Source organism: Cucurbita maxima, unplaced genomic scaffold (assembly GCF_002738345.1).
Source record: "Cucurbita maxima cultivar Rimu unplaced genomic scaffold, Cmax_1.0 Cma_Scf00001, whole genome shotgun sequence".
NCBI classification, from domain to species: domain Eukaryota; kingdom Viridiplantae; phylum Streptophyta; class Magnoliopsida; order Cucurbitales; family Cucurbitaceae; genus Cucurbita; species Cucurbita maxima.
In genome coordinates this window covers 9,914,389-9,932,691 of record NW_019272017.1, presented here as the reverse complement: position 1 = coordinate 9,932,691, position 18,303 = coordinate 9,914,389, and the positions used below count along the sequence as shown (strand labels likewise).

The 18,303-nt window shown below is 34.1% G+C and overlaps 2 protein-coding genes and 2 long non-coding RNA genes across 5 annotated transcripts in view; 2 read left to right on the top strand and 2 right to left on the bottom strand.

Moving 5' to 3' along the window:
• LOC111492363 (mitotic spindle checkpoint protein MAD1) overlaps nucleotides 1-5,306 on the top strand; it is a 39,299-nt gene extending 33,993 nt beyond the window's left edge. The window contains exons 12-16 of the mRNA XM_023141686.1: nucleotides 845-935; nucleotides 1,079-1,148; nucleotides 1,445-1,573; nucleotides 3,206-3,244; nucleotides 4,870-5,306. Coding sequence (XP_022997454.1) covers nucleotides 845-935; nucleotides 1,079-1,148; nucleotides 1,445-1,573; nucleotides 3,206-3,244; nucleotides 4,870-4,959 — 419 coding nt within the window. The 3' untranslated portion in view covers nucleotides 4,960-5,306. The remainder of the gene's footprint in view (nucleotides 1-844; nucleotides 936-1,078; nucleotides 1,149-1,444; nucleotides 1,574-3,205; nucleotides 3,245-4,869) is intronic.
• Nucleotides 1-18,303, bottom strand: part of LOC111493399 — a 631,558-nt gene that overhangs the window by 28,842 nt on the left and 584,413 nt on the right. The gene's annotated exons all lie outside the window — the stretch shown is intronic.
• Nucleotides 706-13,176, bottom strand: LOC111493420. The gene is made up of 3 exons (XR_002720008.1): nucleotides 13,089-13,176; nucleotides 8,494-8,495; nucleotides 706-717 (listed from the first exon to the last, which is right to left on the bottom strand). It is a non-coding gene; the product is annotated as an uncharacterized LOC111493420 (long non-coding RNA).
• LOC111493029 (survival of motor neuron-related-splicing factor 30) lies at nucleotides 9,729-16,646 on the top strand. The gene is made up of 8 exons (XM_023142599.1): nucleotides 9,729-9,976; nucleotides 10,574-10,642; nucleotides 11,267-11,389; nucleotides 13,700-13,782; nucleotides 14,688-14,763; nucleotides 15,354-15,536; nucleotides 15,715-15,843; nucleotides 16,124-16,646. Exons 1-8 carry the CDS (start codon nucleotides 9,902-9,904, stop codon nucleotides 16,283-16,285), a joined length of 900 nt encoding a protein of 299 aa, XP_022998367.1. The 5' UTR covers nucleotides 9,729-9,901; the 3' UTR covers nucleotides 16,286-16,646.

Genomic DNA, 18,303 nt, shown 5'->3' with positions numbered 1-18,303 from the left:
AAATGCCAACAAACAGGCGCTACAAACAGACAAAGCTGTGACAAACATGCCATGATTAGAGGCAGGTGCGTTGTTCCGATGACAATCAATGGCATGCTCGAATAAACACTCAATGTTGAATAATAGGGGCGTGTGATCTATTTCAACCCAGAGTTGAATGTCATAGAGACTGACGGAGAGGGTAGGGAACAAAGTGGAACACAAACGAAGTCAACAAACATAGATTGCAAAGTTGACAGATGACATGGACTGAAGGTTTAATGACACTAACGAACAAGAATAGAGACTTCAATAACTAATACACTGGAGATATTGTGTTCTATACAAGACAATAGCTAGAGTTCCAATCAGTATCAGTCGGCGGCTGCTAGGTGAGATAGCTAGGTTTGGTGTTGAAAGAAAAAACTAGAGTTCTTATTTCCTAGCTCTGATACCACTTTGAATGGAATAAAATACTTTGTACTTCACTAATTCAAGTGTAAGATACATAACTTTGTTATATAGGGGAAAAGTTGAATACATAGAAGGAAAGAATCAGAACAAGAATAAAATAAAATCATTAGTGATTTTACAGATAATTAACATGTATGCGGCCAACAATAGGTACACATGGAAGCCATGAACTAAGAATAGTAAAATTACAATAAAGAAAAAAAAAACTAATTAGATCCTTTATTCACACCTATACTATAATAGGTGATGGCATTTATAATCCCCCTTTTGAATAGATGGGTATCCAACAAAAATACATTTGTAATTGTTTAACTAGCCTTGTTCCATCCTTTCAAAGTATGGAAAAATTATATTCTTAATGATTGATATTAAATGCACGTTAACCATTCAGGTGATGCCGGGAAGCTCGTGGATTCGTACATATCAGGAAAAATAATGCAGCTAAAGGAACAGATTGCAACACTTGAAAAGCGTGAAGAGAGGTCAGTGCTTGATGGATGCAGCATCCAGTAGTTGCAGGGTTTGATGAATTGTTTTCTTATTTCTTCCATTAATGGAGCATTGTCTGATACGTTTTCTTATTTCTTCAATTAATGGAGCATTATCTGATACTACTACGATACAGGTATAAGACTGTTTTTGCGGATAGAATTTCAGTGTTCAGAAGGGCTTGCTGCGAACTTTTTGGCTACAAGGTATTTGCTCTAAAAAACTATTTTCATCTTCATACTTGATTGCTTCTATATAAGTTCAAATCGTAATGGACAATCTGCCAAAGTGACTATAGCCCCACTAGCATAAAGTGTATACTTTTGACTAAAAGGTCCCACCACATGTTGAAATAAAAAAATAATTGCAATGGACAATCTTCAAATAAGTTTATTAGGAATTGTACAACTGAAGTACCTAGTGTGTGTACAATTGATGTTTGACTATAATGTATTTGTACCTTACTGTCATCTTTTACTCAAACTGTTAATAATGTTTTCAGATTGTGATGGATGAACACCAGCGAACCGATGGCATTCCAGTTACACGGTTTACCCTCCAATCAATATATGCACAAAGTGATGATGAGAAACTCCAATTTGAGTATGAATCTGGGAATACAAACATTTTGGTATGATAATCGTTGAATGAATAACCTTGATTTAAAGAATATTGATGAAATTCTTAGCCTTAAGTTTAGATATATTTGTGTAACCTTATTAATTTTAGATTTATTGTACTTAGTATCTAAGGATTTATTTAGATTTATTGTACCTAGTATCTAGGGATTTAGTTAGCTTCTTGTATTATAAAAGGGGCATGTACCTCTTTGAAATTATTTGAAATTATAATGAAGTGTAGCAAGATAGTTTAGACTTGCAACATAGTATAGAGCTTTTTCTATTCTGAAAGTCTGATTAAAACTGAACCCTAACCCAAACGGTGAAGCCTTCATGGGCTATCAATCATCCATTGTGATCAAGTTTCATTTGGAGCGTCTATAGTTGTCATCACCCTAACCAAGTTTCACTCAGTCTACTTATTTGGAGTTCCACATAGCAAGAAGTAAAAGTAAAAAAAAAGAAAAAAAAAAAAAAAGGAAGAAGAAGAAGAAGGAAGTTCGCCACTGCCGCTCAAATCAAAAGAAGAATCCAGTAAGCCCACAATTCCTCTATTGCATCCTTATTGCAAATTTTCAAATCCTTGATACCAGTAGTCAACTAGTAGTCAAGTAGTCAATGTCACATCTAGGAAATCTTNAAAAAAAAAAAAAAAAAAAAAAAAAAAAAAAAAAAAAAAAAAAAAAGGAAGAAGAAGAAGAAGGAAGTTCGCCACTGCCGCTCAAATCAAAAGAAGAATCCAGTAAGCCCACAATTCCTCTATTGCATCCTTATTGCAAATTTTCAAATCCTTGATACCAGTAGTCAACTAGTAGTCAAGTAGTCAATGTCACATCTAGGAAATCTTATACTTGATCCGAGAGCAATACCAGTAGTCAAGGATACCACAACCTTACAACTAGGAAATCTTATACTTCAATTGATGTGACATTCACCGAGCCTAAACCGTTATTCTCCAAAACCTCTCTTTAGGGGGAGAACATATAAATTGAAGAGAGTCCTTGGAAAACTATTCATCCCTTAAACACACTAAATATACTACCATTGAGTTACCAACTAAACCATACGTACCATCTCCACTATTAGATCTGCTGTTCTCTCAAGTATATGCTAGAAGAAAAGTCGGTTCACAATCAATACAAGTCCAAACATATGACTCCACTGCAAATGAAAATGCAACACAGGTACTAATAAGATGATAGACCCATAACTCTGTGAAAACCCACTAAAGAACATACAAAACGACCCTTATACTCCATATCAAAACTATATCTCTCTTGAAAGACTATCCCCTTCACACAAAAGTTTTATTGTGAGTCTAAATTTAATTGTTATACCTAACGCAGGTTTTGAAGTTTTATCCAAAAAAAAGAATGGCAGGATGCTATAAGAGAAGAAATGCATGCTCTAGAAAAGAGTTTTTGAAGGATACAAAAACAAAAGCAGTTACAATGTTCACTTTATTTTTTAGTCTCTGTTTGTGCAGGAATAAATTTTATTTAATTAATAATTACTTAATTAATTTTAACTGAACAAATATATATATATATATATCTTATTTTATGTAAAGTTTTCACTCAAGATTATAGTTTAAGAAAATATTTCTAAAGACGTCTAAGCTTTTATTCTTATTCTTGTAACAGGCAAATAATTATACCTCTCAACCTGAGTTATCTCGTCAGGTATGCAAATTAGTTTTACCTTGTTTATTTTCTTTTCTTATGCCTGACACTGGCAGGGGCCATGTAGAATTTTTTTTCTGAATCAAACGGTTGGTTCATGAATTGCATTAATTAATCCTTGCCTCACATGATTGAAGGTTCTATTATCATCTATTGATTTGAGAGGCAATGGAAAGCACGATTAGCAGACTCTGAATTAGTATAGAGCACTACTCAAATTAAGATTAGGGTAAAATATACTTTTGGTCCTTGGAATTTAGACTTAGTTTCCTATTTGGTCCTTAGGTTTTCAAAACGAACATTTTTGGTACGTGAAGTAATCCCAAAAAAGAAGAGCAAGCTTGAATTAGACCAGGCTCCATTGAAGCTAGAGAAGTGAACGGATAGATTACTATTTGAGGAGGGCTATGTAGTCTGGAGGAAAATTGTTAGGAGGGTGACCAAAGTCCAACATTTGGCTAAGAAAGAGGAAGATGATGGGTATGTAATTGAGAACAACCATCTCCATTGGCATGTGCCTTTTTGGGTGATTCTAAAAATAAGGTCATTAAGACATTGCCCAAGGTGGACAATATCATGGAGACATAGGTAGTTCACTTGTCTCTAACAAGTGGTATTAGAGAAAGTAGTTCTATGTTCGAACTCCTAGAATGTTATTTCCTCCCAATTAATGTTGGTTTCCACTTGTTGGGTCTTCAATTTTTCAAACCCCTAAGTGGAGGGAAGTGTTGAAGTATTGATATAATTAAATTTATCATAATCCATCGACTTAAGATTTTAGTTGATTGGTGATGTAGCATGTAGTAGTTTGGACACACTGGCTATCGGGATTGATATGATTATCCAAAAATTGGTTTATTTTCTGACTTGTTTGCTCAAGAATAACTATGTTGGTTACTAACCCTGAAAATTAAGGGCAGGCTGAACTAGTGAGCAAAGAACCTGTCAAATGGTATACCCAGATGGGCAAATGCAACCCAAGTTGCAAACAACGAATAGATGTAAAACCAGCACCCAAAAAAAAAGTGGTTATGTGCCTTGTGTGTTCGAATGATCCGGTGGCAAACCAAGGCTGTGAACTTTGGCGTTGGGAAAATCGGATAACGACATGTATTGAATAGTTGAAGGAAGGTCGCAACCAGAGTCACAAGTAGCAGAGACCCGTCGCAATCAAACAGCAGGCGACTAGGTTTAGGGTTTATTTTGACTCTAATACCGTCTAAAATATCAAGATAAATATAACTTCTGTCTTATTCATATGAGAAAAAAAGGTATCTTAAGTAGAAAAAACACCTATTGCAGTTGAGGAAATACTCTTACATGTTATCACAAATTACTACTAATATGATACAGTTAATACTATGAACTTCCTATTTAATTAAAAAAGGAAATAAAATAACTGTCACAATGTAATGCAAGATAGCCAAAACCGCTTACTTTTTGGATTTTCTTCGGAATGTTTTATTTGCATCTCGTTACATGTTAAGATGGACAGGCTCCGCTAACTCTCATGTTATAAAGTATCCATTTGATCTTGGTATTTATTTCTGGTGTAATTGCTTTTCCGGAAGATTTGTATTTACAGATATTAAAAGAACTGACTGTTAGATAGTTAACTTTTGCAGGTTGAGATATTCATCCGGAAGATGAATTCAATACCAGCTTTTACTGCAAACTTAACTGTGGAGTCCTTCAACAGGCGAACGCTATCATAATGACGTATTCCACATTCTCAGAGAGCTAAATAACCATTTTGTGAATCTTTGTGTTCTACGCATGTTACTCATGGGTCAGTTTAGATGTGAATGATTTTGTCTCTCTCGATCTGTTCTTGAGTAGACGCTTTCATATGTCTCGCAAACTCATATGTTCCTCCCAGTGGTAAAAGAAGGTTCAGCTATTTTCTGATCAAATTTGCAGATTCATTTAGCTGAGAAGTGTTGCAAGTGAATGTTGTGCTGTCTGACTATTTCTTCTTCATTCTATTGAAAACAGGGAATATGTTAAAATGTACCGCTACACACTTGCATTTATACGATCGTACATTAGTGTGTGGTGTTCATAAGTGTTGGTGATTTTACATGAGCACTATCAATTTTCATGAACTAAGCATGCTATCCAACTCAAATTTGTCTCTTTCCGTTTTGTATGCTTAAGCTTTTGGCCCCTCTTTAAGAAGAAAGTTTTAGAAAATCGAGCCAAGAGATTTTAGAAAGTAAAGTTGAAAGCAATGTTATAAGGTAGCAAACAAGGCAACATAATAGCTTAGATAACATATAATTCAGATTAGGAAGAATTGACTAACTAGTCATATCTTCTTATACTACATTCTGAGTCATTTCAAGTTTACCAAGCATGAACATAATTTTGTCGAATTTTCATACTCTTACAAAATATAATAAGAAACTATACATCTGAAAGTAGTAAGTAGTACACTTGTCCCCATTTTGGACAAATATAATGGTGAACAAACGTGATCACTCCTCGAAACTGCTAGCATAATTCACTCGAGAAGCTGTGAGGACAATATAATTGTTTTCTATTCAATCCAATTTGTTTGATTCCCATACTATATTAAGACAAAATATTTACTTTCGTTATTGAAAACTTTGATGGAAGGGAAGTATGTTACAGATGTACATTCATTTGATAAACTTCAACAATGATGGATTTGCAAAGTTAACCTAACGGATGATTCCAACCAAGAGCTAATAACTTTTAGATCGAACTCAGAATATATAATGGTCACTCTTAGATACCAAGACGATTCACTCCAAAATTAGTTTGATCAACATTAATCCAATGAATCGGTTTAACATCAAACCTAAAACAAGATTTGAAAAAGAATAACACCAAAAAGGTTACACCAAATAGGCCAAAAAAGCTATTAAGTGAAAATGGAATAAAACCATAAAATAAGACATGACATAAATAGTCTTAAATGTAGTTCAACTGCAACGAAAAAGTATTCAAATCTTCTTCCAATGTCAAATGGTATTTATTGTCGGTCCATTATTTGATATATTAATATTATAAAGATTTTTGCGCTCAAATGCTTCCAGAATCTTCTTTATTCTACTTGTAATTGGTCTTTCGAGTACATGTAAAGGATAAGTAGTTAGATTTATATTATCCCCGTTTTCTTTAAAAGGATTTATCCTCAAATCAAAGTCTTCATTCCCATTAGATGTAGTTAAATCAGCCACATTAAAAATAGAACTTACATTGTACTCACCTCTCAGATCTAGCTTGTATGCATTGTCGTTGATCCGCGCTAGTACTTGAAAAGGACCATATCCTCTGGGTTGAAGTTTAGACTTTCTCTAATTTGGAAACCTTTTCTTTCGTAGATGAACCCAAACCCAGTCACCTTGTTTAAAAATCAATTTCTTTCTTCCTTGGTTCTCGCAATAGACTAGCTTTTTATTTTTGTTTTCAATTCTTTCTTTTATGTCTTTGTGAATTTTTTTTTTAATGTATTCGGCTCTTGAAGAAGCTGCATCATTAGCAAACATATTAGATGGCAAAGGTGATAAATCTAGAGAAGTTAAAAGATTTAAATCCATACACAACCTCAAAAGGTGAATAATAAGTGGTACTATGTATCGCTCTAAAAAGGTAAAGTCTCTTCCCAAGACTTAAGATTTTTAGAAATTAGTGACGTAAGTACGACTCTTAATGTTTTATTAATGACCTCAGTTTGTTCATCGGTCTGGGGTGACAAATTGTAGAAAATAGAAGCTTAGTTCCCAACTTTCCTAGCAAAACTTTCCAAAAATGACTTAAAAATTTTACATCCCCGTCACTAACAATGGTTTTGGGCATACCATGCAATTTAATCACTTCCCTAAAGAATAGATTAACTATGTTGGTAGCATCATCCGTTTTGTCATCTTACTAAACCTATTTACTCCATACTTTTCAAAAAGTATCAAGAAAGATCAGGAAAGATCTAGACGTTAGAGAAACTTAGAAAGGAATTAGCAAACTACTAAGGATAACAAAGTGGATTAGGTCGTATCTGAACCTAGCCCAATTCGAAATATCCAACTCGAAATCGATCGACCCCATCCCTTTTCTATCACGACCCAATGCACTCCACCAACCCAAGGTCTAAACACTCATGGCTCAATACTCATAACTAGCCTAAACCCATGCACAACCCATAACCCAAACCCAATACTGCTTGAACTGATTCGACAACTCGTACCAACTTCGTCAAATTAAAATGTTATAAACTAAGTTTGGGGCTTAATCGAGGATGTTAGGTGGATAAGATCGATTAATGAGTTCTAATATGATATCATAAACTCATATCGGTTAACTTGAGTTTCAAAAAAGAAGTTTAAGGTACCCAGGTAAATTGTTTCACTACTAATTTGGTTAGATGAATTGTTTAAAGTATGAACTTCTAGTGCCCTATGTCCCTTGCCCATGTCGTATCTTGTGATTGATATGTTTGCTTATTATGTTATGATGCATTGTTATTATGAGATATGTCATGCTATGGAATATCATATTGACACGATACGCCATTGAGAAATGTGATATGTTATGAAAAGTATGATACCGTATTGTACACTAACTTATGTAATGACCCGAAAGGATTATGCTATATATGAAATGAATGAAGATACATATTGCATTATAGACGCATGTCATGATTTTAAACGATGGAGATTTCATGCATATTGTATGTTCACGTGCATCGGAATACTTTCCTGTTCTGATTAGTATGGATACATACACTACGTTGATACGATGGTATTATGTACAACATGATACTATGCATACTCCCTTCCCTCTGCAGTATACGAACTTGCATGGGGTTCATGTCTGCGCATGTGAGCCGTGTGTAGAGAAGTACTACACATCCAACTCTACCTAAATTGGAAGCTGAGATCAAGGGCATGACATGATCTTTAATGATAACATGATAATTGCATTTTCTAACCCTAGTAGTGGGGTCACTTCCTGGTATTTTTTAAAATACTCAATTATATGCTACTCTTATTATTTTGATAAAGACAACACATCTCTGCACAAATGACGACACTGTGGTGATAACCATGAGACTGAAGCTAGGTAGTAGCACTCATGTTATCTGTAACCCTTAGGTTATAATAAGAACATTATTTTTAATTTTCTTTATTTTATCTAAAATCTACGTGATTTGTTTTCTACCATAGTTGATGACACTATTGTAAAATGTTTTAAAAGATTTTATCGTGAATCAGACATATAATAACAACTTTATTATTAAAAAAACAAAAAAAATAGAGCTGTTACCGAACATAAAATAAACTTTGTTTTATATCATTAAACTTTCGAAATAGTTTAAAAAATGCCCTTAAGTTTTAAAAAATGTTAAAACAATATCACTAAATTCTCAAATTTTAATTAATACTTTTAAATTTTTTTAAAAAAACTTAAAAAATATTTTTAAACTAAAAAAAATAAAATATACTCAAATAATTAATACATGACCAACTATTAGTATTACGTTTCAAAATACCAAAAACTTTTGTAAGGGATATTAATTTTCTTAAACTTTTAGAAAAAAGTTCAAAAAATTTTGACCGCAAATACCTTAAACTTGAATACATAAAAAAAATATATGAGACGGATAAACGGTTTCCATTATGAGTATTTTTTAAACCGACTAATCCTAAGATTATTTTTTATTTTTTTTAAATATTGAATATTAATGAAATTATCTAAAGGTTTCACATTTATTAAACTAAAATAATAACGATTTCCATCCAAAACAAATGGTAAGAGTAAATTTGAAACTTTATTGACAGTTTCGTGTTCTTATTGAAACTTTTGAAAAATTAGAAATATTTGTTAGATTAAACACAAAATTTAGGGATATTTTTATTAAGGTTGAATCGATAAAAATAGCGTGAGTTTCACTTTATCTCAAAAATACTTTTATCTTTAATTTTGGATAGAAACCATTAATACTGCAGTTGGGAAAATATCTATAAAATATCTATAAATTTTAAAAAAAAACTAGAAAAAGTTTGAAAATAATTTAGGATAACATTAATTCTGGTTTTAAAATTTTATAAATATTCATTTAAATATAGTTCAAAGGGTATTTTAAAATATTTTTAAAATCTTCAAAAATAATATTTTTGAAATAGAGTACACTCGTGGTATGAAAATTAATAATTTAGTTATATTTTTATTAGTTTAGTCTATTTTTTATTAATACAAAAAAAATATTTCTTTCACTGGAAAACAGCTTAAAGTTTTGATTTCCTATGAATTATTATTATTATTATTATTATTATTTGTGGTAGAAAAATATTGATCAATATGCTTATATTTATATATCTATGAATGGAAAGATATGTTAATCCTTATACATTATTATATATTTTTTCCAAATAATTTTAAAAATATAATTATTAAAAACGGGTGCCCGTCCCTACTTTGGGCCGACCCGGATTTCAAAGCCCGAACACTGAACCTTGAAAGGGCTTCTTCGTTCTAAATCGCGATGGAGGCGGTGTTGTGTGTGCCTTATTCTTCGTCCAGATTTTCCCAATTTCACGCTCTTTTTCTTCCTTCTCCTCCTCTGTTCATCCCTGCAAGATATTCTCTCACACCATTCTATAGTTTCAACTTCTCAATTCATCTTCTACCAAAATGCAAGGAGGAGAAGATGTAAGCATGGAAGAGTTGGCTACTAATCTCTCTACCTACAAAGACCAGCTTCAGCAGGTGATCCTCTTGCCCAATCCTTTCTGGCTATGAATTGCTTTTTTTTTTTCGTTAAATTTTCTTGATTTTGTTTCACTAACTGGGGTTCTCTTTCTTTAAATTTATTCGAAGCAAATTTGGATATCTATGATCATTTAAACCTTTGCCGGCGTCATTCTTGAGTTCTTTCTAGTAGTTTGTATCTGAATTAGGGTTTTTCTCACCTCCTTGGAGTGTTGCGGTGCTAAGTTGCAGCGATTCCCGAGGAAATGAAACCTGTATTGGATAATTGCATTAAACCTAGGAAGTTAGAACTTAATTCAGATATAGTATCAAGATTTCTTTTTTCGACTTTTCAGTTTAATGAGGTATTATCTGTCCTGGTTCTTTGGATTTTATTATTATTATTACTATAATTTTTTTTTTTTTATGTATTCAGAATTCTGAAATTTTTTATCAGGGTTTAAGCAACTGAAGAATTTTACATTTGTATGATGAACCTTTAATTATCAATCAGTCACTTCCTTACCATAACTAAATGAGTTCTTTGCTTCCCCACTTTGTTACTTTTTTTGTATACGTTTTTCAGTAAAATAACTTATTTCTATTCTGATCCAGGTCAGGGAGCTGTTAGATGATGATCCTGGCAACTCTGAGTACATAGATATGGAAAAGGAGCTTGAAGAGGTAGTTTAATTTTGTCCACCTAGTACGCCCATCCTTCCTTGTGAACTCGTCACATGTTTATGGTTTAGCACTCTTCATATTCCCATTGAATGTATTTTAGGGTCATCTTCTGCGGTAGCACTAAGTATCAGAGAACGCTCAGAACTATTTTATTTATTATGTGGATTTCCAGTCAAGTTTGCTTTATTTCTTTTGTCTGTCTTCTTTCTTCCTTTTAAAGGAAACATGTTGTGGAAATACTAGAGAGTTATGGTCCCTGTGGAGATTGTCATTCTCGTATTTGGGAGGAAAAGGTGAGGGCCGTGTATCTTTCATTTATGTGCTCCAGAGCTCTAATCTCTGGTCATAAATGATGATTATTGGATATGTGTGAAAATTTTGAACTTCCTCAAGATGCACATCACTTCTACCTTGGTTCCCTTGCAGGTGTGCTAATATTCGTTGGCAAGTCTGCTCTTCCACTGACCTCCTTTCAGATGCTGATCCTGAGATTTAAGTTCTTGTGTTTTTTTCTTTTTCTTTTTCTTTCCCTTCTTGGGACAAATACCTGCTCTTTATGAAATTTAAGTTGAAGAGTATATTTTAACAGCAACATGGACTTGGGCTAAAGTTTCAGTAATGCAGGTTATCGCCTTGACGGAAGAGCTTCTTTCAACAGCAAAGCAAAATGAGATTTCTGGATCAAATGTAGAAACTGGTGATGACAGTGCATCAATTAGTTTCCAGCAGACAAAAGGAAATAAGATGGTAAGTTCACATTTGTTCTTGTTTTGAGCATTACATCTCTGCTGGAAGCAACATTATATAATTAATGGTTATGGCTTTAGATTTAATGTGCACTGCTTGGATCTCTGTATTGTTTATTGTATATGTTGGTATTGTTTCTTTGCCTTATTTGGAAGCATCCCTCTAAATGGTTACTGACATGTAGTTTTATTGTTATGTGCTTCAATGATTCTTTGTGGTGCATATTTTTGGCCTAGGATTCTCTGTGTGCTTCTGCTTGGAAGCGATTTATTTATGGTTTCAATCATTGTTAACAATTAGAGGCTCTTTTGTATTTGAACTTGTTTGTGGGATTTATAAGGAAACTTGTTTGTTTCGCTTAATTTATAGGTTATGTGATTTTTGGAGAAATTAATTATTAGGTTTTAAATAACCCAAGGATAGACATATGATGCAATACAAATAGAAAGCATTGAAACTGATTAGGAAAGGAAAATATTAACTATTAATCAAAAAAAAAAGACTAATATCTAATTTGAAAAATAGTAGCCTATATAAATGATACAGATCTATACTTCTCCTCAAGTTGGGTGGAATACTGAATACAAGCCAAGCCTGAAAATAATTTCATCAAAATAAGAAAACTTGTCCATGGTAATGATTTGGTTGCGGTGTCAACAATTTGATGGTAAGATGGAGCATATTTTAGTTTTGCTATACTATTATTTACCTTTTTAGACTTGGAAGTAGTGATCTATCTATAGGTATTGACCTTCTAAGGGGTTCTCTTGTTCACACTTTCATTTTCTTTGTTTCCCTTCTATTCAGGGAGCCTCCGTCTTTTTCCTTTCTTTGGAAGATTAAAATTCCTGAGAAAGTGATTTTTTTTCTTGTAAAATCTAGCATGAGAGAGAGATAAACCATCCATGGTTATAGCCGACATTCCTCCTTTGTGTTCGCGGCCACAATATTTTTTTTTCCTAATGTCATATGGAGAATCTAGATCATCTCTTGTGGGGTTGTCAATTTGCTCACTCTCCTTGGATTAGATGCTATAGTTAGTTTGGGATTGTTACTCTTTGATTAGGAGATTCTAATGAACTCTCCCTTTCATGATTAGGGAAGAGTTTTATGGTAGACATGTTTCACAATTTTGTGGGAGAGTGGCTTAGGAGGAGAAACAGCAGGATCTCTAGAAGGGTTGAGAGGTATCGAGGGGAGAGGTGGGAGGCTGTGAGGTTTAATACCTCTTTATGGGCTTCCATGAATTTGTTATTTTTTTGTTATTATCAATTAGGTCTTACTCTTTCAGATTATAATCTGTTTTTGTAGGTTGTGGTGGATTCCTTTTGAGGCTTGGTATTTTTGTATGTCCTTGTACATTCTTTCATTTTTCTCAATGAAAGCACGATCTCTTATTAAGGAGATCTCGTAGTCGCTCAATATTTTGATTTCCTAACCCACCATTGGCAATAATTAGATATGTATAAGACTTATGCATGAAAATGTGTTGAAATCTTATCTTTGTATCAGAAGATAATTGAACAAAGGAGACCTTGAAGTTTTTTCCTCGTCTTAACAAGGAGCCAAACGATGTTAGAGGAATAATAATGGGTGCAGAACCCCTTCCTTCTATCCAGGAAATTGTTGCTGCCACACAAAGTGAGGAGTGCAGAAAATGACTGATTTCTGGCAAGCAACAGTTTCGTTGCTGCCATACATTTAATTCAAATATTACTAATAATTTTTTTTCTACTTCCTTTTCTTCTAGCAAGCAACTTCATCTATTGATCTCCCTTCTTTTCTCTCCCATGTTTTCCCCTCCCTCATCATCATCTTCTTCTCTTTTCTTCCCAAGGGAGAGGAGGAAACTCTTCTTCTTGGCCACCATTTTTTCCCCTCCAAAAACACTATCTTCATCTTTTTCTTATCTTCTTCCTCGTCATGTTACAAGAAGAAAACACCTCATTTGGTTCCACTATTTTTCATTTTTGGCTTTCACCATTTTCACTCCACCATACTCACCTTCAAATAGCCTCCACTTGACAATCTCTTTCCCTCAAGCAGCAACCAAAATTATGTTGTTCTATTCTTCTCGGTTTGCCACACATAAGCTATGGAAGGAAGTCAACACTATTATTTTTAAGACATACTGCAAAAAACAATTTGAATGGTTTGATATGGAAGCAGTACCACTCAAGAGACGCCATAAATTGCTTGGCAGTTGAATCAACCTTCCTTTGAATTGTATTTCAATATTGTATTCCATCCATGTACATAATGTTTACATGGAATTTTGGTGTTCTAATATTTTTTGTTTTTTGTATGCAGGAAGCTGAAAGCATGTCTGACTATCACGAAAAATTTCCTATTGGAACAAAAGTTCAAGCTGTTTGGAGCGAGGATGGGGAGTGGTGAGTAAAAAAAAGAAAAAGGGAGAAAATTTACAAACTCAAACAAATTCTGTTTCTCTAGGTAGTACACTGTGTCATTGAATTCCAAAACAGAAGAAAGTTTATTTGCCAACTTATTCCCTTTTGAGTTGGAAAAGAGACATTGTTGAAGAAAAGGGATATGTGCTTGAAAGGTTACAAATTACTTGAACACGTACTAGAGAATATTGAAAGTACTCTTTATTCACTGTTTCAAATTGACTGCCCCAGGAAATGCCAAAATAATAAGGGTCGGTCTTCATTTGCGGGCATGGAGGATAATTTTTTCTTGAAAATTTAGACTCTATCCAATTTAATGAACTACATTTCCATAAATTTTCTTTTTTTTTTTTTTTACAAAATGGTTAGTAATGAAAACCAGGCTCTTGTGCTATTTTTCATCATGTCGTTCAGTGAAGAGGGTTGGTCCCTAGTCAGGTTTAAAGCGTCTCTTTGGGCTTCAATTGCTAAAGAGTTTCATAATCCTTCACTAGGTCATATTTTTTATTTAAGAGCCCTTTTCTGTATAGCTTGTTGTTGAGGCTCCCATTTTCAGGCTATCATTTTGTTCGCCCGTTTTCTTTCATGTTTCTCAGTGTAGGTATTTTTTCTTGTTAAAAAAAATTCTGTTCAGCCATTTTGATTTGAGCCTTCGAAGTAACATTTCACTTGGTCTCTGGTCAAAAGGAGTGATAAGTCTATGAGAATAATTAGTCCGTTGAAGCTGATTTTACTTTCTAGATCTCTAGGCATATTCTAATTTTGTTGCTGGACGCATCTAAACTTCTCACAACCTCATTGTTCTTTGCCTCCTTTTCCGTTGACTGTTGTTTTTAATCGAAACAAAAAATTTTCCCTTGACTGTGTTCAATTGTATAAATATTCAGGTACGATGCTACAATTGAAGCCCATACTGTAAATGGTTTCTATGTTAGTTATGATGGTTGGGGAAACAAAGAAGAGGTAAGGTTTCTACTTCTGCAGTTTGCATGACTTTTGATTATTTCTAAAGAGTATTATAGTACTTCTTCAGAAAGATCTGTGTCTGATTTTCTCTAAATTAACTAGAACTGTGAAGAATTGGATCATGGTGAGTAAATACGGGAAATTTCCCTTTGGGTGGGTCTAATTTGTGGGACTAAAAACATTTGTAAGAATTCCTGGAAGGCCATCTTCGTTTTAGTTCCTTTGTTTGTTGGATTAGTTGGTATAAATGCCAAGGTTTCCATTTTGGTTTACAACAGGCTGTCCAGAAAACTGGAAGGTATCTTGAACTCATTCTCTCTAAGCCCATTTGTTATGTATATATTGGCTTTGATTACCACCAAGCCCCTAAAGAATTGTTTCCTTCTAAATGTAAAAATGCACGTTATTGAGAGATAATGGGAAGAGACTACTGCTAGTACAAGGAGAGTAAGCATGAGGGAGAACTCAATGAAGTTTAGGAGTTCGAATCATAGACCCTGTTAAATGGAATTGTTCACCTTTTACCTAAGTAGACAGTAAAAACATCTGCACCCATTGTCAACACTTACGATATCTACTAATTGTAGGTGGACCCTGCTAATGTAAGAACAATCCAACTGGAAGTTAATGCTTTGCTTGAAGCAGAAAGAATGGCTGAAGCTACAAAACAGGCTATCAAGCGCAAGATTGCTCAAGCTGCTTCTGTTGACTTCCAATCACGAAATTTACCATCAAGGCTTCGAATTGAACCTGATGATCCTGAGGATGTAGTAAGTGGTTGATAATCTTAATATTTCATGACAACTAATTTATTAATCTAGTAATTAAGACAAATTTAGTAGTGCATTTGTTTGTACCTGTGGTGCTTGAAGTTCATTTTTATTTTTATTATCAGAGTACAACCCCCCGCCCAAAACTTGCTCTGATGTAGTAATTTTTCTTGTATAGAAAGCCACCAAACGCAAGAAAATACATGCTTTCAAGTCAAAGATGCGCATAGAACAGCTTGAAGTTACCCAGAATAAACGGCAGAATGCTTGGCAGCAGTTTCAGTCAGCAAAAGGCAAGTCTAAGAAGGTAAGTTTTGTGAATTTTAGAATTTTGTGGAACATTCATGCGTTTTAGACCGAGGCCCAACAGGTATGAGGTAAAACCCCAAGGCCAAAGGAATAAGTATTTCAATTAGCATTAATCAAAACAGAATCATAATTGTAAGAAGGTTTCAAGAGGGGATGCCAGGTTGTATTTGTATCTGAGTATCTTCCCAACCCTTAAAATAACTTCCCTTGTTATCACATTTTCCCCTTTTAGCACCTTTGTGGCTGTCCAATGATAATTTATACATGCACATTCTCAGATTGGCTTCTTCTCTGGGCGCAAGAAGGAGAGCATTTTCAAGTCTCCTGATGATCCAAATGGCAAGGTTGGTGTGACTGGAAGTGGCAAGGGTTTGACTGAGTTTCAGAAGAGGGAAAAACACTTGCATCTCAAGGGTGCATCGGTGGAGATGGATGATTAAGGGCAGGTCAGATTTTGTAGGTTGCTGCTTTCTTTGTATGTATCTTCATTTAGTATCCATTTGGGGCCATCTTTCTGGTTAGATTCATATAAATGGTTATACCTGTACTAAAAGCTTAGGTTGGGGGATGATTCCCTCTGGGTAACATAGTTTTCTTATAAGAATGGTTACGAAGCCTAGCCATGACAGGATCTCTTTTCTTTGACGTTTTATTTTACGTTCTGTTTCCTTATTATGTGAAAAACCCAGCAATTGTGTTCAAATTTCCTCTCCCTCTAATCACCCTTCATTAGCAATGAAAAGAGTGAGTTCTATCCTAAGATGTTTATGGGAGCTTAATTTATAACATAGCATTTGCTTATGTGGAGGGAAGAATTTCAATATTCAATAATTTTAGTTCCATTCATTTGAAATGCATTTGCTAAGCAAAGATCAAGGCCTTCGTTTTTTCTTTTTTTTTGCTAAATTGTTGCATTCCATTGGTTCATTTTTTTAACCTCAGTCTTATTATTATTTCATTTTAACTTACTTTTACTATTAATATTGCTATATAATTGGTAGTGCAACGGAGGATGTGCTAATACAAAAAATTCAGCTTTAGTTTGAGTGGAGCTGTAGCTCCATTTTTCTTCTAGTTCTACACTTGGATTTACATTTGTAATGTATGAGAGATATTTGTATAATGATATTGATGACTAAATGTAAATGTAAATGGAAATTCTATTACAATTTTATAGCTTTTACAGTCCTAATCTACAAATTCTCTCCCAGCCGCAATTGTTTTGGTCTCAAAACATGTACTTGCTTCATAGTCGTAATCAAATTTGAGACCCACGGTTTGTGTCCTATACCCTCTTCTTCGAAGTTGTTCCAGTCCGGGTTCTTAGACGCCACCCGAGTTGAAGACTACTTTGATGCCACACCCTCGTCCTACGATAAACCCTTGTGGATAATAACCATAACTGTATCCCATTCGTTGTGAACATATAACTGTAATGCCTGCTCATTCAATTTATTTTTAGAATAAAATCATAAAACAAAAACATTTTCTTTAAATTAAGCAAAACAAAGTGTATAATGTAGTTACATTCAAGAAACATAAAATGAGAGAATACATACAAAACCAGACTCTCCTGAAGTTTTCAATTTGGTTAAAAGGTATACAATTAAAAGGTATTCTAGCTATTTCAAGCATAGACTCCTCTTTATGTGCTTATTTAAATTTTTTCTGGGCTCTGTTGTGGCCTATAACATCACATAATTCGACGTTGGGAATTATAATCGTCCCTAACATAGCACACTACGTGTCGGGGCAAGAATTCTTTGGGAATTATAGATTAAAAATACTCATGCATAGTACATATCATAATTAACTCAAGCAATACCCATATATTGAATATATTAAACCCCTTATCACATAACCAACCTGCTCACGTACCTAAAACAAGTTAGGAACTTGTTTTAGAGTCTTGATATGCTGCTTACTTAATTACGAACTCCTTTTCTTTTGTATGTACTTTTTATAGGGTAATACCAACGATATCTTCTAATTGAACCAATATTTCAATTTTGGCTAATTTTAATAAAATAGGTCAAAAGGAGTCGAATGGAAAGAAGTGAAAGGAAATTGGTGTCTTCGCCTGCCCTAATAGTAACTCCCATGCGCCTGAAGCTTTGGCCAATTGTGTTTTCACTTGCAGCCCAAATGCGCATGCGTCTTGTCATGGTCATGCTTGTTCAAAGTGTGTTGCCTATGGCCGCATGTAGGATGTCCCGGTCATGCTTGTCCATGGCCGCATGCATGTTCCAAACTCCTTTTACATGCTTTTATCTTAGATAGGTCTTTACTATTTCATGTTGTGTCAATAGGAGGGATATGGCCGGTCACCAAAATCTTGTCTACACCTGCCGAGCTAAAATGTCCCAAAATGTAGAGATGAAACTAGTCGTCAATTCTTCCTACCCTAAGTTATATGTTATTTAAGCCCTGATGTTTTTTTCTTTGCTTATAGCCATAT